This window comes from Peromyscus maniculatus, chromosome 3, assembly GCF_049852395.1.
Source record: "Peromyscus maniculatus bairdii isolate BWxNUB_F1_BW_parent chromosome 3, HU_Pman_BW_mat_3.1, whole genome shotgun sequence".
NCBI classification, from domain to species: Eukaryota; Metazoa; Chordata; class Mammalia; order Rodentia; family Cricetidae; genus Peromyscus; species Peromyscus maniculatus.
Window position 1 is genome coordinate 72,121,165 of NC_134854.1, and position 13,262 is coordinate 72,134,426.

General features: G+C 43.2%; 1 protein-coding gene across 3 annotated transcripts in view; it reads left to right on the top strand.

Moving 5' to 3' along the window:
- The first annotated feature begins 497 nt into the window (after positions 1–497).
- Positions 498–13,262, top strand: part of Fam221a (family with sequence similarity 221 member A) — a 31,476-nt gene continuing 18,711 nt past the window's right edge. For 2 of the 3 annotated variants that reach the window (XM_016008371.3, XM_042273315.2), the window contains exons 1-4: positions 498–666; positions 5,217–5,390; positions 8,791–8,981; positions 10,745–10,951. In XM_016008371.3, the coding sequence (XP_015863857.1) occupies positions 602–666; positions 5,217–5,390; positions 8,791–8,981; positions 10,745–10,951 (637 nt within the window). In that variant the 5' untranslated portion in view covers positions 498–601. Of the gene's footprint in view, positions 667–3,981; positions 4,128–5,216; positions 5,391–8,790; positions 8,982–10,744; positions 10,952–13,262 lie in introns of those variants that run through there. The other variant, XM_042273316.2, reaches the window with a different exon arrangement.

Consider the following 13,262-nt stretch of genomic DNA (forward strand, 5'->3'; position numbering starts at 1 on the left):
GCAGGAGAAGCCAGCTTGTAAGGGCTCAGGTACTGGGTAGGGCGGTGGTGCTGAAGCTAAGTTAGGCTCAAGGACCAAAGAGGTGCTGCAGGTAGACGAGTGGGCCACAAGGGCAATCTCGAGGGCTGGTGGGGAGGTTTGGCCTGGTCCGTCCAGGGGTGGAGCAGGAGGGCGAGGCGGGTCAGACTGGGGCGTGGCTAGGGAGGGCGCGGGGATCAGGTAGGGGCGTGGCGCTAGGACGGGCAGGGTGCAAGGGGAGGGCGTGGCGCTAGGAAAAGGGGTGCACCTCTGGCAGGGAGGGCGGAACTAAGTGGGGCGGAGCCCAGGGGAGAGGGCGAAGGCTGGTGGGGGAGGAGCTGAGGGGAGAGGGCGGTGCTAAGCGAGAGGAGCCGCAGGGACGAGGGTGGAACTAAGGGGAGGAGCTAGGCGCGAGCAGGGGTGTAGGGGCGGGGCCTGGGGTGGGAGCGGAGCTAAGAGGGGCGGGGCCGGGCTGTTTCTGACGGCGAGGCTGGTGCTCGCGCGCAGGTCGGGCGGATCCTACCTGGCTGCTGCAGGGCGGGCTCAGGGCTCGAGGCTAGGGCTCCTTTCCCTTCCCGCGGCCATGGAGCGGCTGACGTTGCCTCCCGGCGGCGCGGAGGCGGTAGACGAGTACCTGGAGTACAAGAGGTGAGGCCTTGACTCTGCTCCTCGGAGCGGACTCCGATTCCTGGCTGGGTCTCGTCGTCGGAGCACAGTGGGGCGAGCAGGGACCCGGCAGGCGAGCGCTTTAGGGCTCGGGAGTCCGTTCCTGGGCTGTTCGAGAGGCCTGGATTAATTTCACATTTCATCTTCTGTAATTAAATATGCGGACACACGGTTCTAGTTTGTAATGAGTCTCTTCCGAGACCACTGGAGAGTCTCCCCCGACAAGAGGGATGATTAACTACTTTTATAGTGGGTCCTTTTTTGTTTCTCTTAGTGACAATTGAAGAATTACATATTGAGCACTTGAGACCTATAAAAGTTAGTGGACATCAGTTTGCACATTTATTCAGTGATAGGTAAGGAGTGAACTGCCGAATGCACTCCCCAGCCCAGGGCGATGGTTTTAGGACTTGGTTTCCGAGGCTCCTCTCCCACAGCTGGAGACACACACGCTTGCTTCTTTGGCTCTAGGACGCACAAAGGCTGATACATCTGCCTCCAAATCCCCGCCTCCTAAGAAAGGTTTCCTTTTGACAGTTGGGAAACTGGGAAACTGGGGATTGTAGACGTCATGGCAGGAGGATATGTGCGAACAAAGGAAAAGCCCACATGTATGGAGCTTTCCCGAGTCATTTGGGGGCCATCTAGGCGGTTGGGTTTCCCAGCATACTGCTCCATTAGTGTAGTTCTGGGCAATGTTTAGAACTTTCTGAAGATTTAGAACAGGAAATGTGAGATGTAACAGCTTGATTACATCTGTCTTAGGTTTCTATTGCTGTGATAAAACACCACAATCAAAAGCAACTTGGGGAGGAAAGGATTTATTTCATCTTACAGCTTGTAGTCCATCATCCAGGGAAGTCAGGGCAGGAACTAATGCAGCGCCCATGGAAGGGCGCCCCTTACTTCTTTGCAGCTCATGGTTTGCTCAGCCTGCTTTCTTAGAGCACCCTAGATACCGCCAGGAGTGGCACCACCCACAGTGAGCTGGGTCTTCCCACGTCAATCAGCAGTCAAACTGCAGGGTTGCCCATAGGCCAATCTAGTCGTGGGCATTTTCTCAATGGAGATTTTATATTTCTATATGACTCTAGTTTGTGTCAAGTTAGCATAAAACTAGCCAGCATACAGTTGTCATGGCAGGTTCACCCATCACATACTTAACCCTCTTACCCATAGCAGGCGTCATTTTGTTTTGGCTTTCTGGCTCTTCTCTGGGAGGAAGCCACTTGATCCTGAGGTTGACTGAAGACTTACCTATTTACAAATAATGGATTGGACTTTCACTTGACTCTTGTAAAGTGAAAATGCTAGGGATAGGCTCATGGGAAATTATTTTTCCAAGCCTAAATGTCATGGGTCATATCCCTTTAAGAGAGATTGTCATGTCCTTTACCATCAACAAACTTTGAGAAACACGAGGACTTGGGCTACTAGATATAAGAGGATTATTTGGAGACGGCTCCACCAAATGATCTCCATCAAAAACGAACTTTCCTACTGTCAGTGGCCTAGGCTTGTAATTTCAGCCCCGAGGAAATGTCTAGGAGGGCAGTGAGTTCAAGGTCAGTCTAAACCACATATGGAGAACCTGCTGAAAAACTAAGGACTGAAATGTAGCTCAGTGGCAGAAACATTCCCTAATGAGTGCAAGGCCCTGGGTTCTGCAAACACACAAAAGATGCCAAACAAAAAGCTTCTTCCTAAGTTTTTTTTTTTTTTTTTTTTTTTTTTTTTTTTTTTTTTTTTTTTTAATTTTGACTTGCCTTGGGTGGGAGGCATCTGGAGGGAGTATACAGTCTTTCTACTCAAAGTTTCAGAAGGTGGGGCTCCTGGCAACCACCTCACCTGGGGCTTACTAGGAAAGCAGGACCTCAGACTCACTCAGACTCACTGACTCAAATCAGCAGGTGAACAAGGCACCCTGGAGACGAGGGATATACAATAAAGTCTGAGTTTAAATACTAATACTCTCTTACTTGAAAGATCTGCATTTGACCTAAGATCTTTTTGGTACTATTGATATTTTTTGATGGCTATAATAAAACCTTATCTCAGAATAAGTTCATTTTTAGAAACTTGTGTATCTAGAATGTTTAAGCAAAGGAGAGAAAAATCCAAGCAGATAAAGGAGAGAACCAGAAAGGGTAAGCATTAGGGAAGAGGAAGGACTGAGTGAAGGAGGGTAGAAAGCTGTTTTTCTAGTTCTAACTCTGTCGTGGGTTTTCTGTTTTCTTGGTAGGTAAGTGCACAGAAATATATTCCATGGTGTAAGTATAAAATCTAACATGAAGCTACACAGCTTCTGAATGCCCATTCTAACACTGTAGAAATTCATCGAGATGCATAGGCTTTGGGGCTAGTTAATTTTAGTGTGTGAAATTTTATTTGCAAGTTTTAAAAAGCTTATTAAAAAACAAGGGAGAAGATTGTGCTGATTGTATAACTTATGAATTAGGTTTCTATTTTCTTTTCTTTCTTTAGTTTTTCAAGACAGGGTTTCTCTGTGTAGCTCAGGCTGTACTGGAACTCTGTAGATCAGGCTGGTCTTGAACTCAGACTCTGCCACCTGCTTCTGCCTCTTGAGTGCTGGGAGTAAAGGCTGGATTTCTATTTTCTGCTGCAACCAGGTATTCAAAACATGGAAAAGTATGTAATGTTCAAAAAATAATATAGACATTCTGTAAACACTTCAGCCAGGTTATAAAATAAGTAGATAAATAAATTTATTTAGAAAAAAAGAAATTAAAGAGAGATGTTTTCAAATAGAAATTTCTTCCACTTTGAACAACTTTAAAATTGTTTTCAATTGTATTTTTTCTTTCTTCTAGCAAAGTAATTTTCCCCCATAGACATAGTGCAGGCTGATTTTTTTTCCCATAAGATTTTGGAATCTTATGAAACCTCAAAACATCTGATCATCTATTACATACCATGAGTTTGAGCTTGTGTAATCAAAGCATCTTTTCAGAGCTCACATGACCTTCAGCTTGCCCAGAGGTCAGCTATGCCAAGAAGTTATGCTGACTTCTGCACTGATAGAGGTTTGATTTTAGGTACTGTTTTGTATGTTTGGTTGGTTTACACAGGATTTCTCGTGTAGCTCTGGCTGTCCTGGAACTCACTCTGTAGCCCAGGCTGGCCTCGAACTCACAGAGGTCTCCCTGCCTCTGCCTCCCGAGTCCTGGGGTTAAAGATGTGAACCACTAGTGCCCAGCTTTAGGTACTGTTTTAAAAGGATAAAAACAATTTTTTTTTTAGCAGTTTAAGCTCAAGATTTTTATTTTCTCGAAACAGGGTCTTGCTGTGTATTCCAGACTGGCCTCTAATTCATCTTCCTGCCTTAGCCATTTTGGGATTGCAGGAGGGCTCCACATCTGGCTTAGGCTCTAGCTTTTAATGAGAGGAATGGATGCTTGCTTCAGAACTAAAGTAGAGATTGAGTTGAGTATCTGGTAATCCACTGATAAACCTTGATCACCGTATAGTTACTTTTCTGTTGCTGTGATAAAATACCATGGTCAAAAGAAGTTCAAGGAGGAAGGATTTATTTGGGCTTATGGGTTCCTTATGGCAGGGATGCCATGGCCTGGCCTGCCGTGGTGGCAGGAGCAGGAAGATGGCTGATCAGTTTTTGTCTGTACACAGGAAGCAGAGAGAGACAGAACAGGAAGTGGGGAAAAGCTACAGTCTCTCAAAGCTGGCCTTGAGCCATGCATTTCCTCCAGCGTGGCTGCATCTCCTAAGAGCTGCATGACTTCACCAAACACCGCCACCAACTGGGGACTATGTGTTCAGATGCAAGAACCTGTGGGGGACATTTCTCAGTCAGACACCATAATCAGGAAAGCCATGTTTAAACACGGTCACCTCCAATCTTTTATATGGGAAGAGAATGGAGAAAAGACATCTTTGCTCAGACATCACAGGGTTCATGGCTAAAGTACCTAAAATAAAAGGAAGGTTGACAAGGGAAACGTGGACAGAGTCAAATGCTGTGTGTCATGGCAGTGAGAGAAAAGAAACACACGGGAAATCCTGTGCTGTTACGCTTAGGTCTGTGGGATGGTGGGCAGCCAGAGAGAGAGGACCGGAGGACAGCAGGGTGGGACCTAACCGCAGTGAACTAGGGAGCTCAGCAAAGCCTGTTGGTCTAGATGCTTCTCAGTGCTGTTGTGCCTTTGGAGGCTATATATGTATGTAGGTAGAGGGAGGCTCCTCCTGGAGTGAGGCACCTGTTTCAGGGAAGAATATTGGGGATGGTGGGAGTGGCATTCCTGCTTTGGCTGTTTGTTAAGAAGGTGCTTGCCAAATCTGGGTGTGGGGGGGATGGGCGGCACAGCCTGAACTCCATCAGAAGCGAAAGTTTTGTCGTTACTGTTTGCAGTTTGGTTATGATTTGTGTTGAAAGTAAAAAAACCCAAAGTCAAAGCCACTTTTCATTTAAATATACAAGAATAATTTAATTTTAGAGTTGAATATTTTGGGCCTGGAAAATACTCAAGGGCTAAAAGCAATTCTTGTTGTTGTAGAATTGTTGGTGAGGACGATGGAGGGAAACCTTTTACTCCTGAAGAGTATGAAGAATACAAGAAAAAAGTCTTACCCACGCGTTTACAGAACAGGTTATTTGTGAGCTGGCGGTCACCAACAGGAATGGACTGTAAACTGGTTGGCCCAGAGACACCGTGTTTTTGTACACATAGGTAAGATATTGTATCGTTTACTTGTTAAGAATTTTAGTTTTAGTTACGTATGTGAGTGTCTCTGGGTGGGTATGTGCACGTGAGTGCCCGGCCAGAGGCATCAGATCTGCCTGGAGCTGTGGTTACACATGGTTCTGAGCCACCTGAGGTAGGTGTGCGGAAGCAGAGTGCAGGAGCAGAGTGCACCTTAACTGGTGAACCGTCTCTCCAGCCCACCTCATGGCTGATTTGCTGATGGCTAGAGAATGAAAGCTAGAGCAAAAACATACCTTCCTCCTAGAATTAATAGTGTGATGATTAAGAAACATTTGATGTTGGCATTTTCATAATGCACTAGAACTATGCAAAGGTTTAGAAATGGGTAATAAACTTTCATACTGTGTTAAAACTGTCACAGAGTCTGTCACCATGAGCACCTCTTGTCTTGCCGCTGGGAGAAACAGAGTGATGTTTTCCCAGGGGTCTTTCAGTGTGGCCCCATTATTAGACAGGTAGGAACTGGGTGGTCACATTGACCCGTGCTGGTCAGGCTACTCATCCACCAGTAGACCAACTTCTCCTCAGGGTTATGAATTACTCTTCACACCCTCAGGGAGTGCTGGGTTGGTGTTTTTCATTAATATTTGTTTGCTCATTTCTTTGTGAGAGGGTATATATATATATATATATATATATATCCCAGGCTGGCCTGGAACTTTCTGTGTCATCCTAAGGAGTCTCAAACTCATGCTCTCTTTTCTCCTCAGTGTTGACAGGTGTGACCACCATACCTGGCCCCATCCCTTGAACAAATGAAAAATACAAATTCTTTTGACTTCAGATGGTTGTGTTCACGACGAGTATCCCTGAGAGAAGGGACTTGAGGGGCCAGCCAGATGTGTGTTGTTTGTATTGCTGTGCATGTGCATTCCTTCGGATTTTCCTGTCACATCACAGCTGTAAATATCAAAATGACCAAACTGTTTTGTAAAAAGCACAACACGAAGAAACCACCGAACCTAGTAGCTGTTCTTAGGGACCAGGTTTTACCTTTTGTTCTAAGGGATCCATTGAAGGGGAACTGCCCTGCTTCAACAGCAACTCCCGAGGCTCCTTCTGAGAGACTCTTTGTTTAGTTGCTATTTACAGAGTTGCAGTTTGCCAGAAGTTGTTAGGCAGTTGCTAGGGTGAGTAATGTGTATAGATTGGCTTCAGATTTACCTAGCCACCATAACTAAAAGCACTGTGGAGGACTGGAGGATGATGGGTACATGTTGGTATCTGTCAAAACTGAAGGGGTTGGGCATATTTGTGCTGCCTTACAATTTATGCTTGTGAACATCTAATGCCAGTTTCTATGTGGAATTTGTGCCGCTGTAAATGACCCTTAAAATCCAACCCAATTACGATGAAGAAATTTCTCTGTGGTATTCATCACTTAATGAAATTCCTACCAACGTATGTTTTTCTGTTACTAAAGTGAAACATAGTTATTAAGGAATATATAGAGAGTAGAACGCTCACCACCCAGAGTCTGCTGCTGTTAGTACTTTCTATTTTGTCTGTATATTTTTTTCTCTTTGCATTGTTAATTTAGTTGTATATTCTGTGCATGCATAAAACATAGCACTATTTTTTTCCCATGACTGAATCACAGGAAATGTGTGTGCATGTGGCTATTAGTAATCTCAGGCAGGTTTTTAATAATTCCTCCATGTCCCAGCTCGTCCAGAGATGTTCTCTGTTGTTCTTGAAACTGTGAGTGAGACTCGGGTGTGCCAGGCAGAAGGGCAGGTCACAGAAATGGGGACTCCAGTCCTGTCCTTCCCTTAGCTTTAACCAGCCCAACTTCTAAATATTTTGTATGTAGAACTGTGATTCTATGAAGGTTTTTTTTTTTTTTTTTTTTTTTTTTATCTAAAGAGTTTCACTCTCCTTAGATAAAAAGACTGCTCTCAAGTAATGGATTTATCCATTCTTTTATGCTTATAAATATGCCTATTTATAATCAATATCTACTAGTACATATACTGTTGCTAACACTGCCTTTATGCCAAGCCCACATATATATATATATATATATATATATATATATATATATATGTGTGTGTGTGTGTGTGTGTGTGCAATTATTAATTTATGGTATATTTTCCAAAATGAATTTCTAGGGTGAAAAGATGGAATTTTAAAAGTTTTTTTAAATATCAAATGGAATTGGTTGTTTTGTAGTACTCTTCAAAAATTAAAAGATTATTTTATGTGTATGCAAAAGTAAAAAACATACAACTTAAAAAACATTTTATCAATATCATTAGTTCATTTTGTTATTGAAAGTTAAAAATTAAATTATAGTTAAGTAAATAATATTAAAATTTTATTAAACTTATTTCAGGTTTAGATAGCAAGGCATAAAAATAAATTTAATTGATGCCCTTTGATGAAAACCATTCTTTTAAAAAACCTTACATTTATATTTGTCCAGTATGTATGTATGCTTGCATGTTTGTGTGTGACACTCGTGGAGGTCACTGGGTCCAGAAGATCACACTCAAGACATTCGGCTTGGCAGCAGGTCCCTCATCCACTGAGGCATCTCACAGGCCTCTGTAGTTTCCTTGGTGTGCTGGGATACTCACTGCCTTGTACATAGTAGGTGAGCGCTCTACCTAGCTTTAGGAATTTTTATATCATTTTACCGTGTGTGTGTGTGTGTGTGTGTGTGTGTGTGTGTGCGCGCGCGCGGGGAGGGGACACCCAGCACACAGGCATGCCACGACACAGCGTGGGTGTGCTGCAGAGGACAACCTGAGGGGCGCGGTTATCAGAATGAGGTCGTCGGTCTTGGCAGCAGACAGCTTTTCCTTCTGAGCCATCTCACCACTCCCCTCACACCCGAGTCTTTGGACAGTGTCTTGTTGTACAGTCCAGGCTGGCCTCGAACTCATGATCCTCCTGCCTCCACTTTCTGAATGCTGAAATTACGAGTGTATACCACTACACCTGACTTGATAGAAAACATTTTTTTTTTTTTGAATAAAGAGCTGTTTTGTGTGACTCATTGTATTTTAGTAGTGGAACATTTGCTGAACATACATGATGCCTTGGGTTTGAGCTCCAGTAGTCCCCCCAAAAGGAACTTTTTAATCCAGACTAAAGAACTGCAATGACCAGTATTTTAAGGGAATTAGATTTCTTTATACAATTGTGAAACTTCTTAAATAACCCAAAATTAAAATCGGAAGAAGTGAATACTACTGTCCAAAGCAGATAGAAATGCTGAGTGTGGAAGCGGTTACTTTTACCTTATTAGTACAAATAACAAAAGATAAAAACAGAATCAAAATAATTACATGTGCATTTAATAGACAGTTATGTAATGTTCGACACTCTCCAAATTGTGTTTGTGTTTCTATTTTTAAAGGTATAAACAGCATAAAACAGACTTTGAAACGCTTCCCCAGCAGCGCCCCATTGACCTGCCTTGCCGGGTGCCGGGGTGCCGGTGCAAGGCTTACCAGTACGTCCCTCAGAATGGTACCCAGCCTGTTCGCTGCAGCTGCAAACACTTCGCTGACCAGCACAGCCCTGCGCTTGGCTTCATATGCAACGCCTGTGAGTTCCAGCATGCACAGTTGCAGACTGCTCTAATTTCTCTATTAAATACTTAATGAATTTATGTCACAGTTTAGTTAGCTACAAAGCAAAATTCAATGGGTATGATTCAGTCCTTGGTATGATTTATAATAATAAACTTCAGTGTTATAGAATTTAAATAATTTAAGTAATAGGGATAGATTTTAAAGAGTTACTAGACACCACTTTATTTTAAAGTTTTTAAATTAAGTTTAACTTAAGGTGTATGGGTGTTTTGTCTGCATGCACGTCTATGCACCACACGTGTGCTTGGTGTGTGTGGAGGCCAGAGGAGGGTGCCACATTGCTGGAACTGCAGTTATAGGTGGTTATGAGCTGCCCTGTGGGTGCTGGGAATTAAACCCAGGTCCTCCAGAAGAGCAGCCAGTCTCTCCAGCTCTGATTAAAAGTGTCAGGAACAGGAGAGATGGTTCCGCAGGGAAAACACTGACTGTTTTTGTAGAGGTCCCAGGTTCAGGTCCGGCGCCTCCGTGAGGGCTTACAGCCGTTTCTAGGCACAGACACTGTGCACATTCATGCATTCAGGCAAAGCACTCACACCCAAAAAATAAAATAAATGAACCTGGAGATGATAAAAGTGCTTTTAATAATGAAAGTTTAATCAACCTGGTGCCTTTTTGCTGTGGGTTTTGGTGTTGGGGATTGACCCTAAGTTCACATGAATGCCAGGCAAGCCCTCTACCACAGAGCGATACCCACGGCCCTAAATTTATTCTTTACAGACTTTTAAAAGAGGCATTTTATAAGTAAAAAAGATGCAACAACCTGACAAACATTTCAGATTTTCTGACTATGTGTGCTCAGCCAGTAAATTCTACATGTTGCAATTCCAAATCCAAAAACAGATTTGGAGCATTTCTGACTTTGAGCATTCTGGATAAAGGATACTCAACTGGAGAAACATTTTTACTGACAATAGCCAGAGTAAATGTGTTTCATCTGCCAAGTATGGATGGAATTAGTTGTATAAAATTTAGGAGCTTTGGTCCTGTACACAGGTATAAGTGGTGTGAGCAGGTAAAGATTTTGTATTATATATTCTGGTCTCCATTTCAATGTGGCTGCTTTAAAAAATTGTGTGCATGCGTGCGTGTGTGTGTGTGTGTGTGTGTGTGTGTGTGTGTGTGTGTATGTGTGTGTGTGTATGTGTGTGTATGCATGCACCTGGTGCTGGTAAAAGCCAGAGGAGGGCATTTGATTCCCTGGAATTGGAGTTACAGGCAGTTGTGAGCCGCCATATAGGTCTTGAGAACTGAACCCAGGTCTTCTGCAAGAACAGTATGTGCTTTTAGTCCACTGAACCATCTCTCCAACCTTTACTTATTTCATTTTTTAGAGGCAGGGTTTTGCTGTGTAGACCAGTCTGGCCTGAGAGTTGTGATCCTCCTGTCTCAGCCTTCAGAGTGCTTAGCTTCCAGGAATTCACCACAGTGCTCAGCTCTAATGTAGCTTTTGAGGAGAGGGTCTGTATTTTCTGGCACTCCCAGTTTTTACCTCAGTGTCCTTTGGGCCCAGTTGGTTTTTGAAACACGTGTGACCCCCCCCCTCGTTCAGTGTGCACCCCCTGGACCACTGCAGCATCTGTAACAGTAGCAGTGGCCCGAGATAAGAGGTCCAGGGTCAGAGGACCTACCCTTGGCTGGCTTTGGCTAAGATGAATGTCTCAGGGTGGGCGGTTTAGCGTTTATTCTTGACATTGTGCCCTTTGTGCCTTAATTCAGGCTTCAAGTGTTCAGGCTTCCGCAGCTGCTTCACTTGCCCCTGTGGCCAGCCCGCGTACGCCCATGACACGGTGGTGGAAACGCGGCAAGAAAGGCTGGCTCAGGGAAAACCAGTGGGGCAGGATGTTCCTTATGCAGCCATGGGAGGCCTGACGGGTTTCAGCTCATTGGCAGAAGGCTACATGCGCTTGGATGACAGCGGCATTGGTAAGTGAAAACACTGGAGTGTGAGCTTGGCACGAGGTGTACATGCCAACAGTAACGATACCCTTTTGTTTTGGTTTTTTTGAGACGGGGTTTCTCTGTGTAACAGTCCTGGCTGTCCTGGAACTCACTCTGTAGACCATGCTGGACTTGAACCTCCCGAGGGCTGGGATTAAAGGCCTGTGCCACAGTTGCCGGGCCTTAGTTAGCATTTTATAGTCATGTTTTTTGTTTTTCCAGAAAAGTTCCCTTATTTGGTTTTTATTTTTAAAAATCTGTTGCACTATACAACATACTGTTATATAAAAAGCCTATACAACACCAAAGAAAAGATGATTCTGTGTGCAATACTTAATCCAAACCTGAGTCCATGCCCCTGTTTACTGAAGTAGCTGGATGACACTTGTTTGATATGATATAGTTACTTGTTACTCTGTTGTGTGCGACCTGCTATTGTAATGCTCCTGCTCTTTCTCCTCTCCCCGCTCCCTTTTTCCTTCTCTTTCCTTTTCCATCTTCTCTCACTGACCCACATCAAGTCCTTTAAATGTTAATGTCACTAATAATCTTTTATTTATTTTGCCGATATTTTTCTCCACTGTCATTTACCATTTGATTTCCACATTAAGGATATGATTTTATTCTTATTTATGTATTGGTGTGTTTGTGTGTATATGTCCGTGAGCGTGCCTGTGGGGGCCAGAAGAAGGTGGCAGATCCCCGGGGGCTGCAGTCACAGGCAGCTGTGAGCCAGCTGACTTGGTGCTGGGAACAGGGCTCACATCCTTTGGAAGAGCAGTAGGCACTCACTCTCTGACAGGAACCATCTCCCCAGCTCCTGATGTTAAGATTTTTTTTTAAAGCTTGTAACTAGGTTTTCCTGTTCCATTTTTTCCCCATTTTTATTATTATTATTATTATTATTATTATTATTATTATTATTTTCTGAGACAGGGTTTCTCTGTGTAGCTTTGGAGCCTGTCCTGGGTCTCGCTCTGTAGACCAGGCTGGCCTCAAACTCAGAGATCTGCCTGCCTCTGCTTCCCGAGTGCTGGGATTAAAGGCGTGCGCCACCGCCGCCCGGCCTCATTTTGATTTTTATAAATGTACATCTCTTCACTTTATCTTAATGTATAGTTTCTTTTTTTCATGAATCTGGAATTTCTTCTTATGAACATGTGAGATATTACATCTAACTCAGTTTTTGTTCAAACTGATGGCTGCCATTCTTCCTCAAATGATCAGAGATGCTGTCATAGTCTGTTCATAATTGTTGTGTGCCAGTATCACGTATACTCAGTTTTTTTATTGTGTCACGGTAGGCTTTGATATTTAATATTCCTCCTGTTTGTGTTCATCTGTCAAAATTATGATCCTTTTATGTATTTTTTATTTTATATAGTCATAATTTTTCTGTAGATTGAGCGTACAGGATTTTCTTAGGTTCCTGTAACAGCTTCAGAAAACCCAACTGCAAGTGCAGAAACGACGACGATGAAGGTTGACGCTTTCTTTGCACGGCTCTGCGTTGTCCCAACCCCTTCTCAGGATCCCATGTGTTCTGTTATAGCAGTGCTGGGGGGGGGGGGGGAAGCTGCCTTTCCTGTCTTCCGCGTGAGGAGTGGAGACATTACATCTGCTGCTCTTCCTCACCAGCGAGGACTGGGTGCAGCCTAGAGATTGCTCTGTACTCCTAGGTCTGCCTCATTCCTGTCTCTTTCTGTATGACCATATTATCTCCATTATTGTAGGCTCAGTAAATAAATGAATTCATCTATGATTTAATCTTACTATTTCAGAATATTCCTAGCCTATTTTTAAAATTTTTCAGAAATTTGGCCCAATTTTTAAAATAAAAATATTGCAATATTTTAATTAATAGCACATCGAATGTGCAGATTAATGTAGAAAGAACTGGTAATTTATAATATTTTTATCTTCATTTATTTTTGCCTTTCTCTACAGACAAGTGGAATTCTGAAATTATTTTTTTAGAAGGCCCACACAATTCTTATGATTTCTATTTAATCTTTAAAAATTTTTAACAATTACATTTATGTATTGTGTGTATGTATATGTAGGCATGTGTGTTTATCTATGAGAGCACATGTGGAGCCCAGACAACTTTTTGGAGTCCTACTATCCTGTGGGATCCCAAACTTGGGAGTTTTAGATAGATTTTCAGTATAGTGTGCAAATAATGATTCCCCCCCCCCACTGTTTCCAATCCTTTTATTAGTAGTTTTCCAACCATCTGAATAGTGGTGGTGAACTGGCATCTTGGCCTTTCTAATATTTACCCCTCAAGTCACTG